Source organism: Daphnia pulicaria, chromosome 8 (genome assembly GCF_021234035.1).
Source record: "Daphnia pulicaria isolate SC F1-1A chromosome 8, SC_F0-13Bv2, whole genome shotgun sequence".
In the NCBI taxonomy this organism is placed as follows: Eukaryota; Metazoa; Arthropoda; class Branchiopoda; order Diplostraca; family Daphniidae; genus Daphnia; species Daphnia pulicaria.
In genome coordinates, this window is record NC_060920.1 from 5,828,050 (window position 1) to 5,847,716 (window position 19,667).

The 19,667-nt window shown below is 39.4% G+C and overlaps 2 protein-coding genes across 2 annotated transcripts; both read right to left on the reverse strand.

The window, feature by feature from the left end:
- Nucleotides 1-586: 586 nt before the first annotated feature.
- On the reverse strand, nt 587-18,866 carry LOC124312608 (collagen alpha-1(I) chain-like). The gene is made up of 6 exons (XM_046777088.1): nt 18,740-18,866; nt 18,549-18,620; nt 18,349-18,473; nt 17,748-18,289; nt 1,309-1,566; nt 587-1,241 (listed from the first exon to the last, which is right to left on the reverse strand). Exons 2-6 carry the CDS (start codon nt 18,558-18,560, stop codon nt 871-873), a joined length of 1,308 nt encoding a protein of 435 aa, XP_046633044.1. The 5' UTR covers nt 18,561-18,620; nt 18,740-18,866; the 3' UTR covers nt 587-870.
- On the reverse strand, nt 8,696-10,788 carry LOC124312603 (collagen alpha-1(I) chain-like). The gene is made up of 4 exons (XM_046777078.1): nt 10,693-10,788; nt 10,492-10,567; nt 9,418-10,411; nt 8,696-9,350 (listed from the first exon to the last, which is right to left on the reverse strand). The coding sequence occupies exons 1-4, from the start codon at nt 10,773-10,775 to the stop codon at nt 8,980-8,982; spliced, it is 1,524 nt and encodes a 507-aa protein (XP_046633034.1). The 5' UTR covers nt 10,776-10,788; the 3' UTR covers nt 8,696-8,979.
- Nucleotides 18,867-19,667: the final 801 nt, after the last annotated feature.

Here is a 19,667-nt window from a genome sequence, read left to right on the forward strand (position 1 = left end):
CCTTTCCTTTAACATAAACCAGCATTAACTACGTTTTCATAATAAGCTTTTTGGCAATGATGGTAATAAACCTGTTGGCCCCCATGCTGCCTTCCCAACACGTTTTAAAGGGCGAGATTTTAATGGCCAGCCGGGCCTGGTGGACCTGGAATGCAGACCAATTTTTCTCGCAATCTTGCCCCAGTTTTTTTTATCTGGGGGATTGAAAGTTTTCGGCCAGAGCAAGTGATTGCTATGTGTTTTCAAATGGCAGGATTGGACAGCTGCAGGTCTTCTGTGTCTATGGACAACAAGGATAAAGTAAAATTTTGAATTTCATTATCTCATTTCTCGGGCAACTTTTTCTTCAATGAGAAGGGGAACAAAAACATGAATCCAATAGACCAATGACGTGTACAGAAATAAGATATCATTTGCGCATATTTTAAGATTCAATGCAAATTAGTTCCAATTTGTGATTGAGGGAAATCCCCTCTTAAAACCTCGATGAAACAGAATATTCATTGGAATTAGAGCGTTATATTTCTGGAAAGGTTTGGGCTTTTTCTATTGAATATAGTAGACTCTTTGTAATGCGACACAGAACCTGTGGAAATATGCTTATTGTTGTTATTGATTGCGGAATCTCAAATAATTAAAGACCAGATTGTACCAACGATTTTTAACTTTCTTTATTTAAATTACAATTGTAATATTTCCAGTAAAAATAGATATATATACGGACATTTTTTCAAAGAGTTTTGTTTGGATCTAAAAAAAACGGTAAGCTGCCCGAATTTAGCAAAATACCAACTCACAATGCCTTATTAATGGTTCTGGTTGGTGGCACTTCACTCCATTTCGGCAGCCAGTGCATCATACAGGCTGGACTTAATGATAGCGCCCAGGAGCGGCGTAGGTGACATGTCCTGGAGCACCGATCGGTCCAATTGGTCCAACTGGTCCAGGGGGTCCAGTTTGCCCAGTTTTGCCTTGGTAGCCAGCAGGGCCGACCGGACCGACGGGGCCGACGGGACCAGGACCGCCGGGGTATCCAAGAGTTCCAGGTTTACCTTGAGGTCCGATCGGTCCGATCGGTCCAACTGGTCCAACAGGTCCAACGGAGCCAGGGCTGCCAGGGTATCCAGAGGGGCCCTCTTTTCCTTGAAGACCTTGGGAGCCGGGAGCTCCGGGGCCACCAGGGGCACCAGATCCCTCAGGATTACCATCCTTACCAGTTTTGCCTTGTTCGCCTTGAGGTCCTGCTTAGCCAAAAAGTTAAAATCATTAGAAAAATTCTATTAATAACATTTTCCACGGTCAACGAACCTGGAGCACCAGGAGCACCGTTGTATCCATCTTTTCCAGGAGCGCCAGTCAAGCCATTGGAACCGTCTTTACCAGGAGCTCCATCGTAGCCTGGATTTCCAACAGGGCCTTGAGGTCCAACAGGGCCGATAGATCCAGGAGCGCCGTTAAGTCCGTCTTTGCCTGGAGCACCGTTGTAACCTCGAGTTCCAGTCTCTCCCTTGGGACCAGGGCTGCCAGGGTAACCAGGAGAACCATCTTTACCAGCGGGGCCTTGGGGTCCAGTTGTTCCAACTGGGCCAATGGGCCCGGGTCCTCCAGGAGCGCCAGGAGCTCCGTCTTTACCAGGGTAACCAGGGGCACCAACTGGGCCGGGAACATTAGATTGAACAGTTACACCAGGGGCACCAGTTTCTCCTTTAGGTCCAGAAGGTCCAGGGGCTCCATTGTAACCGTCTTTGCCTCGAGCACCAGGTGCTCCATTCACGCCTGGAGCTCCAGGAGCTCCGGGTTCTCCCTTTTCGCCAGAGTAACCAGGAGCACCAGGAGCACCAGTAGCTCCATCATTGCCTCTTGCACCAGTCATTCCTTGTGCTCCAGGTGCTCCATCATCTCCGTGATTTCCTTGAGGTCCGGGAGCGCCAGTTGATCCAGGGGCGCCAGTATCTCCCTTTACTCCAGCTGGTCCTGGTGCGCCACGTTCTCCAGGAGGGCCAGGAACGAGTTTGGGTTGATAGTAAGGATCATAAACTGCAGCGGTTCCTGGTGGTCCTGGTGGTCCCGCAATTCCAGCGGGTCCTGTAGCTCCTGTGGGCCCTCTCAGCCAGGGAAGATATTCGTAGAAACGCGCCCATTGATTCTCCAAATCTTTGATAATCGAGTGCTCTTCATTGTGGTATGAGTCTGGAGAGCCATATGGATTCAAAGAAACCCACTGTTCTGTTGTGATGGCTTCCTGGTGTTTTCTGTATTTGGGTGCAGCACATGCTGTGGCCACCAATACCATTATACATGTCTATAGATGATGAAGCAATGCAAAAACAATTATTGGATTTTTTTTTAATTTTTTTAGTTTAGTGTTTTGGAATAATATACCAATCCTCTCATTGTTATCCGGTGCTGTTTTTCGTGATTCTTAACTGGTTGACAACAACTGAATTCTAGTTGCCCTATATTGTGAAACACATGTATCAATATTGAAGCACCACAATTTTTTTAAATTATGTAACAACAATAGAATTTAATTAGAAAAAAAATCCTGGTTACTATACTCCGTTGTTGTTATTTTTCCCTACCTTTGTTAGCGATAAATGTGTTGCTTCGGTGATTTCAGACTCAACACTGACTTGCATTGACTGAGCAGAGTCTTTAAATACCATCGAGAGGTACGAATTAAAAAGAAAGGAAAGTGGTCTTGCCTTGGCCTCGAATTGTTTCATGTCAAGTTAAAAATTTATTCATTATTTAAAAGATCGCTCGGGAAAATCCCCTTCCCAAACATCGAAGAGTTCGATTGGCTAGCGTAATCCATTTGTCAACGACCCCGCCTTTTAACTCGCATGTGTTCTTTCTAATCGTTTACTGAAAAGGACAAAGTTTCGAAGTTGAAAACGAGGAACAGGTAAAGAGACTGAAGAAAGTAAACTTTGATCTACATATGCCAAAACTTGTTGCCTTTCTCTCCATATACAGAAAAATGAAATGAGTTTGTGCAAATTGTTCAGACGTCCAACCCCTATTTTTTGGTAAGAATCTATCGAACCAAAAAGTTCGATTCGAAGTAAATACAAAAATTAAGATATTAGCCTAAACATTTTATGATTGGAGTTCAAATACTTGTATAACTAACAAAGCGCCGTAATTTTCCTTTAGATTTATGGAGGACGAAAATCGACTATGTCTATGTGTGAGTATACTTATGAAAGAAACCCAGCATTACCCTAAATAATTATATGAGGTGTCACCAGTAAAGCTCTGATAATGCTGAAGAGAATAATTCCTAAAAAGATTTCACCTGTGGTGAAGCCAGCCTAAGTAGTATAAGACTGTAGTTCTTCCTTTAAATTGGGTTTTATACTGAGCTAAATACACATCGCTTGAGCGTATTAGTACTCAGAGGGTATATCCTAAGCAACTGATTGTTTATTCGTTTACTGAAGTTTTTTGGTCAAAAAGCACACAGTCTGGATTTTCAATCAAGTAGATGTGCTTACCGTGAAAATCGTTAGGTCTTGAATAATTTAAATTTAAATCAAAAGTTAATCAGGTGAAAAACCACAGTGTAATCAACGTAAATAACGATTTAAAAATGTAAAATCAATTTATTTTTACCGTCGCATAACCTTTCAAGTCTATTGAATTTGCATTCAGCAGTGAATTGACCAGACAATACAGCCTCGCCCACGGGACACGGCTCATCGACTTCAACTTGCCCTGAAATAAACAAACTCCAAGTCCTAATCCCGAACCAGAATAAATGAAGGGCTGTTGGATACGCCATTTAGTTAAAGAAAGACATCTAAAATCTAACGTTCAAAAATTTAAATTACAAAGTTACAATGAACATTCCATAAATATTTTATACTTTTGAATTCATTCAGGCGATAATTAGTAGCCTAGAAGAAGAATAAGATCACAATGAACATCATATAATAGATGAAGAAGTTTCATAATTTTACGCTGATTCGGAAAATCAAAGTAGGCCTGTATAGGATTAATTCTAAACAATCAAACGTTAATTGATTTGAAAAATAATAATACCGGACGAAACGAACCACATAAAATACTACCAAATTGTTACGTGGTGTGGCCTTTTTCCTTCACATAAATATAAAACAATCTCCATTAACCAAGAAAACAATCACCCCGTTTATGCCATTTCTGTCAGCACAGAAAAATACCCATTTTTCAATTCTAAAAGATACCTAAAATAATTCCTATTTTCACAAGTTTGTTGACCGAGTAGGGTCTTGTTATGTTGTCTTCCTCGTCGACGTGAGAGACGGCAAATTCCTGCTAATTGGACAACAGCACAGAAAAACAGCTTGAACTGGCTTCATCATCTGGCTGTTATAACCTATGGACAAAGAAGGACATAAGGATTAAATACAGTTGACAACATTATTTAACAACATTTGAAATAAGTAAAATGTCCATGCAAACAGAAGGAATTAGGAATGTAACATGATGGTTTACGTAAAAGAGAATAATGTTCTGCAAATAAAGCAAAAAAGCAACATCACATTCACCTGAAAAGCCAGACTTCTTGCTATTGAACTGTTATATATGAGTAGGCTAGATAGTTTGAGCTACACGTAGATGTAAATTTGGTCACCCAAAGAGGCCAAGAAACACTTGTAATACTTTTTGCTTAAAAACCGTAAGTTCACTACTGTAAAAGAATTCAATTACTGAAAATATGTTGAAGTAAACAGCCCAACAAAAAGGCTTAGAAAATACGAACGTCGCGTATTTTGACATGCGCCAACTGCCAACTACTTTCAACTTTCAAGCGGGAGACGCAGACGAACTTTTTCAATGTTTTTAAAGTTTTTACGAAGCGGTGTTGCCGATTTATAAATAAAGGGCCTAAGTTAAAATGCGGTGTATTGGTAGAATATCGATCAACATCTCGATCGATTATTAAAAGAACAGCTAAAACTGACTCAAAAGCTGTTCGTCTACATTGTTTGGGGCCTTAATTAGGCTCCTCCTACCAAAGATGGCTGAACAGCCAAATTTGGGAAGGAGGAGCCAAATACAACTTTAAAATTAAATATCTCGCGAAATAAATTTTTTCGAGGTAAATTACCCTAGACTTGATAAAAACAAAAAAAATTTATTTTACGTGCGTGTACCCTATTGTTACCTTTTCTTAAGATTTTCTTCGATCACTGCCAACACAACACTGACCATAGACTGCAGAGCCTTTAAACATGCGCGTTGTTGCGCATGGCGTCTAGGAAATGTGAAAGAAGTGACGTAACCCACGGGTGAAGATGAGAGTGGGACGAGGTAGACGATAAACTGGGTGTACACATGGATAAAAGTATAAATCTTAACTGTAGAAAAAGGAAAGAAAGTGTAGAAATAACACAGCACGAAAAAGAGCAAACATCATAGATCTTTTTTCTGAGTTGACACCATTTCTCTTTTACTTGGAGTTACATCTTCAATGATGCATGTTGCTATTTACGTTGTATCCTGAATTTTGTTAGTTGAATGAAGGAGTAATATTTTCTTTATACTTTGATGTTCTTGTTATAATAAACAAAGATAGAGGCTTTTTGTCAGTCTGTTCTTTGAGACTGACATATTACCGAAAATAGTATAGTATTCGTTCAAATCTAGTCTTATATCTTCCTCCAATCAATATTATTATCTTGCTATTACATACCTTAATCACCATATAACCACTGATTCTTTGACGCGTTGCTATTTCTAATTAACTATAAACAGATATGTAACCCGTACGAAACTTTAAGCTAGTTCTATACTAGAATATAGGTACAGAGTTAGGTGTATATAGCTAGGAATTTTCAGGTAAACATTTTTAAATTCCATATTGGGAATTTTAGAGTAGATTTAGCTTTTATTTTTCTAGCTATAAATCTTAGATTGAAGGCAGCTTGAAATTTTCTCGCTGCCTTACATAATGAAGGAAAAGAAATTTCCGCGCGTATGCTCATTGTTAGCAGGGTCACCCATCCATTTACTGCTTTAGAATTTTTTGCTGCACCTCATTTCTTACTGTTGCTGGTTGTCCCGATCTGGGATCTTTTGATGTATGATTAGTAAAAAATACTTGATGCTGTTATAATTGTGGCGATAAGCCTAATTCTTCACATAGACTTCAGATTTCACTAATAACAAACTTATATAAAAACAAACCATTTTTAATGTAAAACATTTTTTTCTAAATTTCATATTTTTCTCATACCTATTATACGTACCTACTATGCGTAGGTTTTTAGGTTGTACATAAAAAAAAATCTGTAGGCCTAATTATTTTGTGTCTGTGCCTGACCAGGCTTACAGTTAGGAAAATTATTAAGGGGGAAAAATTCAAGCTGGTTTTCAGGTTAATTTTTTCATGCAAGATAAGAAAACGCCCAATCTTGAAAAAAAAGCTGATATCTGCTAAAACTAAGGGGAATTATGTTAAGATGAAAAATTTCGAGGTGATTAAAGCATTATAGCTGGTTTGATTTTTTAGCCTAGCACCGCGCGAGCTGTTATTAGCTAACAGTTAAAATTTAAGCTAAAAGTTTCGTACGGGAAAAGCTAAATAGTGCTCTTATAAAGTCTTTGAGTCCTATGTTAAGAAAAGAAAACTGCTTTAATAACAAATTTTCGTTTCATTCTTTGTTTTACAAATATTTGATAGCATAATAGACCATCCTTATCAGGTTTTCTTAATCAAGCGTGTTCATTCAAGAAGGAAAACTTCATACCGCTATATTACGGAAATATCAGTTATAGCATAGGCCTTATAGTGAAAGGAAAAAAATGAAATCCAGCAGGTGGTTGATGTGATCTAGGGAAATACCACCGGAAATACCTGAGGCATTTAGAGCTATACATAAAACTAAAAATTTTTTACGTTTTGGGAAAATGAGCAAAGGCATATACTATTAAGTGATGAAAAGACGCACTAATAGATCGGGGAATTTATTTTGCTGAGTGGACTGCGTATATAGCCACCAGCAGCTTGACTCTCTCTTTTAAATTTGAAATTCTTCCTTATTCTAATTAAACTATATAGGTAGGCTGACTGTCCGACCTCAAAACAGTTTATACCTACTCTCTAAAATGCCCAAAATACCTTGTTCCTGAAGACTCTGCGAAGAAAACGTTTGGTATTTCATTTTTTTAGTTATTTTTTAGCAGTCGCAGTCGGTAAATATAAGCTCAATAAATGAAAAAGCGATCATTAGAAAATTCTTTAAATCATTTAGATCACCACTCTACTAGCACAAGTCTTCAATAGGACGTCCATAGAACGTCTGACTATCCAAACTAGGTCCGTCCGTTTTCCGGAAGCTGCAGTCATCCTTCTAACAGACGATTTTGATCCTCTGTTTTTGGTCCTAGTAGGAATATCCATCAGATGGTCAGCTTGCACCATATTTTGGACGTTTCATTAATCGTTCGTTGGAACGCCAATTGAACGTCCATTTACGTCCAGTTTTTACGTTCATTTATCGACAAAACTGGACGTCCAGTGGACATCCACGAGAAATACCTAGTTAAAATCATGAATTTTTTCTATCAGTCGATTGAAATCGAGCAATTGTAAGCCTATCAAAATGTGCTAATAGTTTAGTTTCTATAGTTTTTACAGTTTTTTTTATTTAGTTAAGAGAATAAACAATGAAATAATAAAATAAGGTTAAAACAAAAAATTAGGAAATTATTGTTTTATATTGTTCTTTCCGGGTATTGCATAATTATTTCATACGCATTATGGAGTTACATCAGCAGTATTTTATATTGATGGTATTGCTTCGTCAAGTCAATCCATAAAATAATCAGTTGAGTGTATAAGTCTAATGGTTTAGTGGATGGAGCGGGAGATTGGGGTGTGAGAGGGCCAAGGTTAGATGCTAAACAAGTCGAATCTTATTTCGCTCATTTATATTTTCTTTGTTTCATCATCCATTTGACGTTCATTTCCGGACGCCAAACGGAGTACCAGTTTGAACGTCCATTGGAGAGGACATTTCGACGTCCAAAACAATAAAAAATGACGTCCGGCTTGGATGTCCAACCCAAACGAAGCGGACGACTTTGAAACGTCCTATGGACGTACGTGTGATAGTAGGGCACGTCAATCAATTCAAGAAAAAGCAGATGTAGGCTAAACGACAGAATTTGGGAAACCATAAAATATGTTTTGCTTTAGTACACATATCAATTGAAAAAAATGTGCTCGTCACAATTCAACTTGAGACCTTTTTTGGCAAATTGGAATGCATACCAATTTTTCTCGCAATCTCACCCCAGTTTTTTTTTATCTGGGGGATGGAAAGTTTGCGGCCGGAGCAAGTGATTGCTATGTGTTTTCAAATGGCAGGGTTGGACAGCTGCAGGTCTTTTGTGTCTATGGACAACAAGGATAAAGTAAAATTTTGAATTTAATTATCTCATTTCTCGGGCAACTTTTTCTTCAATGAGAAGGGGAACATAAACATGAATCCAATAGACCAAGGACGTGTACAGAAATAAGATATCGTTTGCGCATATTTTAAGATTCCATTCAAATTAGTTCCAATTTGTGATTGAGGGAAATCCCCTCTTAAAACCTTGATGAAACAGAATATTCATTGGAATTAGAGCGTAATATTTCTGGAAAGGTTTGGGCTTTTTCTATTGAATATAGTAGACTCTTTGTAATGCGACACAGAACCTGTGGAAATATGCTTATTGTTGTTATTGATTGCGGAATCTCAAATAATTAAAGACCAGATTGTACCAACGATTTTTAACTTTCTTTATTTAAATTACAATTGTAATATTTCCAGTAAAAATAGATATATATACGGACATTTTTTCAAAGAGTTTTGTTTGGATCTAAAAAAAACGGTAAGCTGCCCGAATTTAGCAAAATACCAACTCACAATGCCTTATTAATGGTTCTGGTTGGTGGCACTTCACTCCATTTCGGCAGCCAGTGCATCATACAGGCTGGACTTAATGATAGCGCCCAGGAGCGGCGTAGGTGACATGTCCTGGAGCACCGATCGGTCCAATTGGTCCAACTGGTCCAGGGGGTCCAGTTTGCCCAGTTTTGCCTTGGTAGCCAGCAGGGCCGACCGGACCGACGGGGCCGACGGGACCAGGACCGCCGGGGTATCCAGGAGTTCCAGGTTTACCTTGAGGTCCGATCGGTCCGATCGGTCCAACTGGTCCAACAGGTCCAACGGAGCCAGGGCTGCCAGGGTATCCAGAGGGGCCCTCTTTTCCTTGAAGACCTTGGGAGCCGGGAGCTCCGGGGCCACCAGGGGCACCAGATCCCCCAGGATTACCATCCTTACCAGTTTTGCCTTGTTCGCCTTGAGGTCCTGCTTAGCCAAAAAGTTAAAATCATTAGAAAAATTCTATTAATAACATTTTCCACGGTCAACGAACCTGGAGCACCAGGAGCACCGTTGTATCCATCTTTTCCAGGAGCGCCAGTCAAGCCATTGGAACCGTCTTTACCAGGAGCTCCATCGTAGCCTGGATTTCCAACAGGGCCTTGAGGTCCAACAGGGCCGATAGATCCAGGAGCGCCGTTAAGTCCGTCTTTGCCTGGAGCACCGTTGTAACCTCGAGTTCCAGCCTCTCCCTTGGGACCAGGGCTGCCAGGGTAACCAGGAGAACCATCTTTACCAGCGGGGCCTTGGGGTCCAGTTGTTCCAACTGGGCCAATGGGCCCGGGTCCTCCAGGAGCGCCAGGAGCTCCGTCTTTACCAGGGTAACCAGGGGCACCAACTGGGCCGGGAACATTAGATTGAACAGTTACACCAGGGGCACCAGTTTCTCCTTTAGGTCCAGAAGGTCCAGGGGCTCCATTGTAACCGTCTTTGCCTCGAGCACCAGGTGCTCCATTCACGCCTGGAGCTCCAGGAGCTCCGGGTTCTCCCTTTTCGCCAGAGTAACCAGGAGCACCAGGAGCACCAGTAGCTCCATCATTGCCTCTTGCACCAGTCATTCCTTGTGCTCCAGGTGCTCCATCATCTCCGTGATTTCCTTGAGGTCCGGGAGCGCCAGTTGATCCAGGGGCGCCAGTATCTCCCTTTACTCCAGCTGGTCCTGGTGCGCCACGTTCTCCAGGAGGGCCAGGAACGAGTTTGGGTTGATAGTAAGGATCATAAACTGCAGCGGTTCCTGGTGGTCCTGGTGGTCCCGCAATTCCAGCGGGTCCTGTAGCTCCTGTGGGCCCTCTCAGCCAGGGAAGATATTCGTAGAAACGCGCCCATTGATTCTCCAAATCTTTGATAATCGAGTGCTCTTCATTGTGGTATGAGTCTGGAGAGCCATATGGATTCAAAGAAACCCACTGTTCTGTTGTGATGGCTTCCTGGTGTTTTCTGTATTTGGGTGCAGCACATGCTGTGGCCACCAATACCATTATACATGTCTATAGATGATGAAGCAATGCAAAAACAATTATTGGATTTTTTTTTAATTTTTTTAGTTTAGTGTTTTGGAATAATATACCAATCCTCTCATTGTTATCCGGTGCTGTTTTTCGTGATTCTTAACTGGTTGACAACAACTGAATTCTAGTTGCCCTATATTGTGAAACACATGTATCAATATTGAAGCACCACAATTTTTTTAAATTATGTAACAACAATAGAATTTAATTAGAAAAAAAATCCTGGTTACTATACTCCGTTGTTGTTATTTTTCCCTACCTTTGTTAGCGATAAATGTGTTGCTTCGGTGATTTCAGACTCAACACTGACTTGCATTGACTGAGCAGAGTCTTTAAATACCATCGAGAGGTACGAATTAAAAAGAAAGGAAAGTGGTCTTGCCTTGGCCTCGAATTGTTTCATGTCAAGTTAAAAATGTATTCATTATTTAAAAGATCGCTCGGGAAAATCCCCTTCCCAAACATCGAAGAGTTCGATTGGCTAGCGTAATCCATTTGTCAACGACCCCGCCTTTTAACTCGCATGTGTTCTTTCTAATCGTTTACTGAAAAGGACAAAGTTTCGAAGTTGAAAACGAGGAACAGGTAAAGAGACTGAAGAAAGTAAACTTTGATCTACATATGCCAAAACTTGTTGCCTTTCTCTCCATATACAGAAAAATGAAATGAGTTTGTGCAAATTGTTCAGACGTCCAACCCCTATTTTTTGGTAAGAATCTATCGAACCAAAAAGTTCGATTCGAAGTAAATACAAAAATTAAGATATTAGCCTAAACATTTTATGATTGGAGTTCAAATACTTGTATAACTAACAAAGCGCCGTAATTTTCCTTTAGATTTATGGAGGACGAAAATCGACTATGTCTATGTGTGAGTATACTTATGAAAGAAACCCAGCATTACCCTAAATAATTATATGAGGTGTCACCAGTAAAGCTCTGATAATGCTGAAGAGAATAATTCCTAAAAAGATTTCACCTGTGGTGAAGCCAGCCTAAGTAGTATAAGACTGTAGTTCTTCCTTTAAATTGGGTTTTATACTGAGCTAAATACACATCGCTTGAGCGTATTAGTACTCAGAGGGTATATCCTAAGCAACTGATTGTTTATTCGTTTACTGAAGTTTTTTGGTCAAAAAGCACACAGTCTGGATTTTCAATCAAGTAGATGTGCTTACCGTGAAAATCGTTAGGTCTTGAATAATTTAAATTTAAATCAAAAGTTAATCAGGTGAAAAACCACAGTGTAATCAACGTAAATAACGATTTAAAAATGTAAAATCAATTTATTTTTACCGTCGCATAACCTTTCAAGTCTATTGAATTTGCATTCAGCAGTGAATTGACCAGACAATACAGCCTCGCCCACGGGACACGGCTCATCGACTTCAACTTGCCCTGAAATAAACAAACTCCAAGTCCTAATCCCGAACCAGAATAAATGAAGGGCTGTTGGATACGCCATTTAGTTAAAGAAAGACATCTAAAATCTAACGTTCAAAAATTTAAATTACAAAGTTACAATGAACATTCCATAAATATTTTATACTTTTGAATTCATTCAGGCGATAATTAGTAGCCTAGAAGAAGAATAAGATCACAATGAACATCATATAATAGATGAAGAAGTTTCATAATTTTACGCTGATTCGGAAAATCAAAGTAGGCCTGTATAGGATTAATTCTAAACAATCAAACGTTAATTGATTTGAAAAATAATAATACCGGACGAAACGAACCACATAAAATACTACCAAATTGTTACGTGGTGTGGCCTTTTTCCTTCACATAAATATAAAACAATCTCCATTAACCAAGAAAACAATCACCCCGTTTATGCCATTTCTGTCAGCACAGAAAAATACCCATTTTTCAATTCTAAAAGATACCTAAAATAATTCCTATTTTCACAAGTTTGTTGACCGAGTAGGGTCTTGTTATGTTGTCTTCCTCGTCGACGTGAGAGACGGCAAATTCCTGCTAATTGGACAACAGCACAGAAAAACAGCTTGAACTGGCTTCATCATCTGGCTGTTATAACCTATGGACAAAGAAGGACATAAGGATTAAATACAGTTGACAACATTATTTAACAACATTTGAAATAAGTAAAATGTCCATGCAAACAGAAGGAATTAGGAATGTAACATGATGGTTTACGTAAAAGAGAATAATGTTCTGCAAATAAAGCAAAAAAGCAACATCACATTCACCTGAAAAGCCAGACTTCTTGCTATTGAACTGTTATATATGAGTAGGCTAGATAGTTTGAGCTACACGTAGATGTAAATTTGGTCACCCAAAGAGGCCAAGAAACACTTGTAATACTTTTTGCTTAAAAACCGTAAGTTCACTACTGTAAAAGAATTCAATTACTGAAAATATGTTGAAGTAAACAGCCCAACAAAAAGGCTTAGAAAATACGAACGTCGCGTATTTTGACATGCGCCAACTGCCAACTACTTTCAACTTTCAAGCGGGAGACGCAGACGAACTTTTTCAATGTTTTTAAAGTTTTTACGAAGCGGTGTTGCCGATTTATAAATAAAGGGCCTAAGTTAAAATGCGGTGTATTGGTAGAATATCGATCAACATCTCGATCGATTATTAAAAGAACAGCTAAAACTGACTCAAAAGCTGTTCGTCTACATTGTTTGGGGCCTTAATTAGGCTCCTCCTACCAAAGATGGCTGAACAGCCAAATTTGGGAAGGAGGAGCCAAATACAACTTTAAAATTAAATATCTCGCGAAATAAATTTTTTCGAGGTAAATTACCCTAGACTTGATAAAAACAAAAAAAATTTATTTTACGTGCGTGTACCCTATTGTTACCTTTTCTTAAGATTTTCTTCGATCACTGCCAACACAACACTGACCATAGACTGCAGAGCCTTTAAACATGCGCGTTGTTGCGCATGGCGTCTAGGAAATGTGAAAGAAGTGACGTAACCCACGGGTGAAGATGAGAGTGGGACGAGGTAGACGATAAACTGGGTGTACACATGGATAAAAGTATAAATCTTAACTGTAGAAAAAGGAAAGAAAGTGTAGAAATAACACAGCACGAAAAAGAGCAAACATCATAGATCTTTTTTCTGAGTTGACACCATTTCTCTTTTACTTGGAGTTAAATCTTCAATGATGCATGTTGCTATTTACGTTGTATCCTGAATTTTGTTAGTTGAATGAAGGAGTAATATTTTCTTTATACTTTGATGTTCTTGTTATAATAAACAAAGATAGAGGCTTTTTGTCAGTCTGTTCTTTGAGACTGACATATTACCGAAAATAGTATAGTATTCGTTCAAATCTAGTCTTATATCTTCCTCCAATCAATATTATTATCTTGCTATTACATACCTTAATCACCATATAACCACTGATTCTTTGACGCGTTGCTATTTCTAATTAACTATAAACAGATATGTAACCCGTACGAAACTTTAAGCTAGTTCTATACTAGAATATAGGTACAGAGTTAGGTGTATATAGCTAGGAATTTTCAGGTAAACATTTTTAAATTCCATATTGGGAATTTTAGAGTAGATTTAGCTTTTATTTTTCTAGCTATAAATCTTAGATTGAAGGCAGCTTGAAATTTTCTCGCTGCCTTACATAATGAAGGAAAAGAAATTTCCGCGCGTATGCTCATTGTTAGCAGGGTCACCCATCCATTTACTGCTTTAGAATTTTTTGCTGCACCTCATTTCTTACTGTTGCTGGTTGTCCCGATCTGGGATCTTTTGATGTATGATTAGTAAAAAATACTTGATGCTGTTATAATTGTGGCGATAAGCCTAATTCTTCACATAGACTTCAGATTTCACTAATAACAAACTTATATAAAAACAAACCATTTTTAATGTAAAACATTTTTTTCTAAATTTCATATTTTTCTCATACCTATTATACGTACCTACTATGCGTAGGTTTTTAGGTTGTACATAAAAAAAAATCTGTAGGCCTAATTATTTTGTGTCTGTGCCTGACCAGGCTTACAGTTAGGAAAATTATTAAGGGGGAAAAATTCAAGCTGGTTTTCAGGTTAATTTTTTCATGCAAGATAAGAAAACGCCCAATCTTGAAAAAAAAGCTGATATCTGCTAAAACTAAGGGGAATTATGTTAAGATGAAAAATTTCGAGGTGATTAAAGCATTATAGCTGGTTTGATTTTTTAGCCTAGCACCGCGCGAGCTGTTATTAGCTAACAGTTAAAATTTAAGCTAAAAGTTTCGTACGGGAAAAGCTAAATAGTGCTCTTATAAAGTCTTTGAGTCCTATGTTAAGAAAAGAAAACTGCTTTAATAACAAATTTTCGTTTCATTCTTTGTTTTACAAATATTTGATAGCATAATAGACCATCCTTATCAGGTTTTCTTAATCAAGCGTGTTCATTCAAGAAGGAAAACTTCATACCGCTATATTACGGAAATATCAGTTATAGCATAGGCCTTATAGTGAAAGGAAAAAAATGAAATCCAGCAGGTGGTTGATGTGATCTAGGGAAATACCACCGGAAATACCTGAGGCATTTAGAGCTATACATAAAACTAAAAATTTTTTACGTTTTGGGAAAATGAGCAAAGGCATATACTATTAAGTGATGAAAAGACGCACTAATAGATCGGGGAATTTATTTTGCTGAGTGGACTGCGTATATAGCCACCAGCAGCTTGACTCTCTCTTTTAAATTTGAAATTCTTCCTTATTCTAATTAAACTATATAGGTAGGCTGACTGTCCGACCTCAAAACAGTTTATACCTACTCTCTAAAATGCCCAAAATACCTTGTTCCTGAAGACTCTGCGAAGAAAACGTTTGGTATTTCATTTTTTTAGTTATTTTTTAGCAGTCGCAGTCGGTAAATATAAGCTCAATAAATGAAAAAGCGATCATTAGAAAATTCTTTAAATCATTTAGATCACCACTCTACTAGCACAAGTCTTCAATAGGACGTCCATAGAACGTCTGACTATCCAAACTAGGTCCGTCCGTTTTCCGGAAGCTGCAGTCATCCTTCTAACAGACGATTTTGATCCTCTGTTTTTGGTCCTAGTAGGAATATCCATCAGATGGTCAGCTTGCACCATATTTTGGACGTTTCATTAATCGTTCGTTGGAACGCCAATTGAACGTCCATTTACGTCCAGTTTTTACGTTCATTTATCGACAAAACTGGACGTCCAGTGGACATCCACGAGAAATACCTAGTTAAAATCATGAATTTTTTCTATCAGTCGATTGAAATCGAGCAATTGTAAGCCTATCAAAATGTGCTAATAGTTTAGTTTCTATAGTTTTTACAGTTTTTTTTATTTAGTTAAGAGAATAAACAATGAAATAATAAAATAAGGTTAAAACAAAAAATTAGGAAATTATTGTTTTATATTGTTCTTTCCGGGTATTGCATAATTATTTCATACGCATTATGGAGTTACATCAGCAGTATTTTATATTGATGGTATTGCTTCGTCAAGTCAATCCATAAAATAATCAGTTGAGTGTATAAGTCTAATGGTTTAGTGGATGGAGCGGGAGATTGGGGTGTGAGAGGGCCAAGGTTAGATGCTAAACAAGTCGAATCTTATTTCGCTCATTTATATTTTCTTTGTTTCATCATCCATTTGACGTTCATTTCCGGACGCCAAACGGAGTACCAGTTTGAACGTCCATTGGAGAGGACATTTCGACGTCCAAAACAATAAAAAATGACGTCCGGCTTGGATGTCCAACCCAAACGAAGCGGACGACTTTGAAACGTCCTATGGACGTACGTGTGATAGTAGGGCACGTCAACCAATTCAAGAAAAAGCAGATGTAGGCTAAACGACAGAATTTGGGAAACCATAAAATATGTTTTGCTTTAGTACACATATCAATTGAAAAAAATGTGCTCGTCACAATTCAACTTGAGACCTTTTTTGGCAAATTGGAATGCATACCAATTTTTCTCGCAATCTCACCCCAGTTTTTTTTTTATCTGGGGGATGGAAAGTTTGCGGCCGGAGCAAGTGATTGCTATGTGTTTTCAAATGGCAGGGTTGGACAGCTGCAGGTCTTTTGTGTCTATGGACAACAAGGATAAAGTAAAATTTTGAATTTAATTATCTCATTTCTCGGGCAACTTTTTCTTCAATGAGAAGGGGAACATAAACATGAATCCAATAGACCAAGGACGTGTACAGAAATAAGATATCGTTTGCGCATATTTTAAGATTCCATTCAAATTAGTTCCAATTTGTGATTGAGGGAAATCCCCTCTTAAAACCTTGATGAAACAGAATATTCATTGGAATTAGAGCGTAATATTTCTGGAAAGGTTTGGGCTTTTTCTATTGAATATAGTAGACTCTTTGTAATGCGACACAGAACCTGTGGAAATATGCTTATTGTTGTTATTGATTGCGGAATCTCAAATAATTAAAGACCAGATTGTACCAACGATTTTTAACTTTCTTTATTTAAATTACAATTGCAATATTTCCGGTTATAATAGATATATATACGGACATTTTTTCAAAGAGTTTTGTTTGGATCTAAAAAAACGGTAAGCTGCCCGAATTTAGCAAAATACCAACTCACAATGCCTTATTGATGGTTCTGATTGGTGGCACTTCACTCCATTTTGGCAGCCAGTGCATCATATAGGCTGGACTTAATAATAGCGCCCAGGAGCGGCGTAGGTGACATGTCCTGGAGCACCGATTGGTCCAATTGGTCCAACTGGTCCAGGGGGTCCAGTTTGCCCAGTTTTGCCTTGGTAGCCAGCAGGGCCGACCGGACCGACGGGGCCGACGGGACCAGGACCGCCGGGGTATCCTGGGGTACCAGGTTTACCTTGAGGTCCGATCGGTCCGATCGGTCCAACTGGTCCAACGGGGCCAGGACCGCCGGGGTATCCAGAGGGGCCCTGTTTTCCTTGAAGACCTTGGGAGCCGGGAGCTCCGGGGCCACCAGGGGCACCAGGTCCCCCAGGATTACCATCCTTACCAGTTTTGCCTTGTTCGCCTTGAGGTCCTGCTTAGCCAAAAAGTTAGAATCATTAGAAGAATTCTATTAATAACATTTTCCACGGTCAACGAACCTGGAGCACCAGGAGCGCCGTTGTATCCATCTTTTCCAGGAGCGCCAGTCAAGCCATTGGAACCGTCTTTACCAGGAGCTCCATCGTAGCCTGGATTTCCAACAGGGCCTTGAGGTCCAACAGGGCCGATAGATCCAGGAGCGCCGTTAAGTCCGTCTTTGCCTGGAGCACCGTTATAACCTCGAGTTCCAGCCTCTCCCTTGGGACCAGGGCTGCCAGGGTAACCAGGGGTCCAGTTGTTCCAACTGGGCCAATGGGCCCGGGTCCTCCAGGAGCGCCAGGAGCTCCGTCTTTACCAGGGTAACCAGGGGTTCCAACTGGTCCGGGAACATTAGATTGAACAGTTACACTAGGGGCACCAGTTTCTCCTTTAGGTCCAGAAGGTCCAGGGGCTCCATTGTAACCGTCTTTGCCTCGAGCACCAGGTGCTCCATTCATGCCTGGAGCTCCAGGAGCTCCGGGTTCTCCCTTTGCGCCAGAGTAACCAGGAGCACCAGGGGCACCAGTAGCTCCATCATTGCCTCTTGCACCAGTCAATCCTTGTGCTCCAGGTGCTCCATCATCTCCGGGATTTCCTTGAGGTCCCGGAGCGCCAGTAGATCCAGGGGCGCCAGTATTTCCCTTTTCTCCCTTAGGTCCAGCATATCCTTGCGGGCCAGGGGCTCCAGGTGGTCCAGCAATATATTTATCAGAGTTGTCAACAACTCCGGGAGCTCCAGCGGGTCCTTGGGGTCCTTGGGCACCAGCTTGTCCTCTCAGCCATGGAAGGTACCTAAAAGGTTCGTATATTTATTTCGTCTGCAATCTTTTAAAGTTTCAACTGTTGCTTACTCAAGGAAGCGTTCCCACTGTCTTTGAATCTCTTCAAGCTCGTAGTTGTCACCGTAAGCTACTTGAGCCCGCTGGTATTGCGGAGCAGCCAAAGCAGCCGCAAAGAGGCAAGTTAAAATGATAGCCTAAACAAAAATACAATAACGAACTAGGCAACAATAATTGGGATACGTTATGAAAGGAAAAATCAGGTAACTTACTGCTGCTTTCATGGTTTCCAGATTTAATAATGTTAGTAGAACAAAAGTTTGCTCTTCAAAACAGCAAATTTTCTAAATGAAAAAAATGACGAGTTGTAAAAAATTTAACTTTTCAATCACTTTTCAAAATTTTTGCGATGAGATGATCTCGCTTGAAATCCGATTTGAATGATTTTGAAAAAGAAGCTAACCTTTAAGTTTAAAATGCTGTTTGCTTTTCCGCTGCTGAACCAACGCTGATGAAAATTTGCTGATCGCTCGCCTTTTAAACTCTCAATTGCTCCAATTAAAAGTAAAGGAAAATTAAACTCGTCATGAAAAACCGCCTGTTAAACCTGAAAATGCAAGGACACAAACAGGTTGCTGTACTGGAGCAAACCCCAAAAAATTGAATTCAACTGTAATAGTCACTCACCAAAAGTGAAAGGTTAAAATCAAAACTGAAATGCGTTTTATCCTTAAAGAATCGAAGTGAAAGGGTTTACCGGTAATATACGTACATCAATATTGGTATACAGTTTTGAAGTCTAGTCCCGCAAACCTGTCAAACAACAACATTCTGGTGGGTCTTTCCCACGCAAATTATGGCCAAAGGCCGAAACTTTATAAGATTGTGTATGCTCGTCAATTAATATGTTACAACTCTCAACATTTTTCATCTCATTTTGCACAAAACGCAAAGACAAAGCCGAATATTGTGATAAGTCGTCCAATTCTCATTTAATGTAATAATTATCTTTTCGTTGCGCACCCTAGTTTTCTGTCTTGTATCAATGTTCCAGATTGCACAAAAGAAAGTAAAGAAAAGTTTGTCCGTCCGAGTAAGGTTAGTGAAATTAAATTCATCAGACGACATACGTAAGGTGTGGTGTGATTCATTGGGTGGTTGGATTTCTTCATCTGACTTCTGAAAGACATACTGCAAGCGATTGCAAGAAATAATATTATTCAGGGAGAAACTGTTTAAACCAGACAAGCTGAAAGTTGCTCAGTCTTCTTTCACAAATGTCTGAAAGCACCCCTCCGCAGCACCCAGGATTGGTCGATGAACACATTTTAAGTTTCAAAAGATGTTTTCATTAGAAATACCGAAAAAACCAGAGATTAACTATAATAAAA

Coding starts and splice junctions, on each gene's coding strand:
- LOC124312603 (XM_046777078.1), bottom strand. CDS start 10,775: ATGGTATTTAAAGACTCTGCTCAGTCAATGCAAGTCAGTGTTGAGTCT. Junction 10,568..10,692: donor ACACATTTATCGCTAACAAA/GGTAGGGAAAAA, acceptor GTTTCACAATAT/AGGGCAACTAGAATTCAGTT. Junction 10,412..10,491: donor GGATAACAATGAGAGGATTG/GTATATTATTCC, acceptor CATCATCTATAG/ACATGTATAATGGTATTGGT.
- LOC124312608 (XM_046777088.1), bottom strand. Junction 18,290..18,348: donor CAGTGGGAACGCTTCCTTGA/GTAAGCAACAGT, acceptor CGAACCTTTTAG/GTACCTTCCATGGCTGAGAG. Junction 1,242..1,308: donor CGGTGCTCCTGGTGCTCCAG/GTTCGTTGACCG, acceptor TTGGCTAAGCAG/GACCTCAAGGCGAACAAGGC.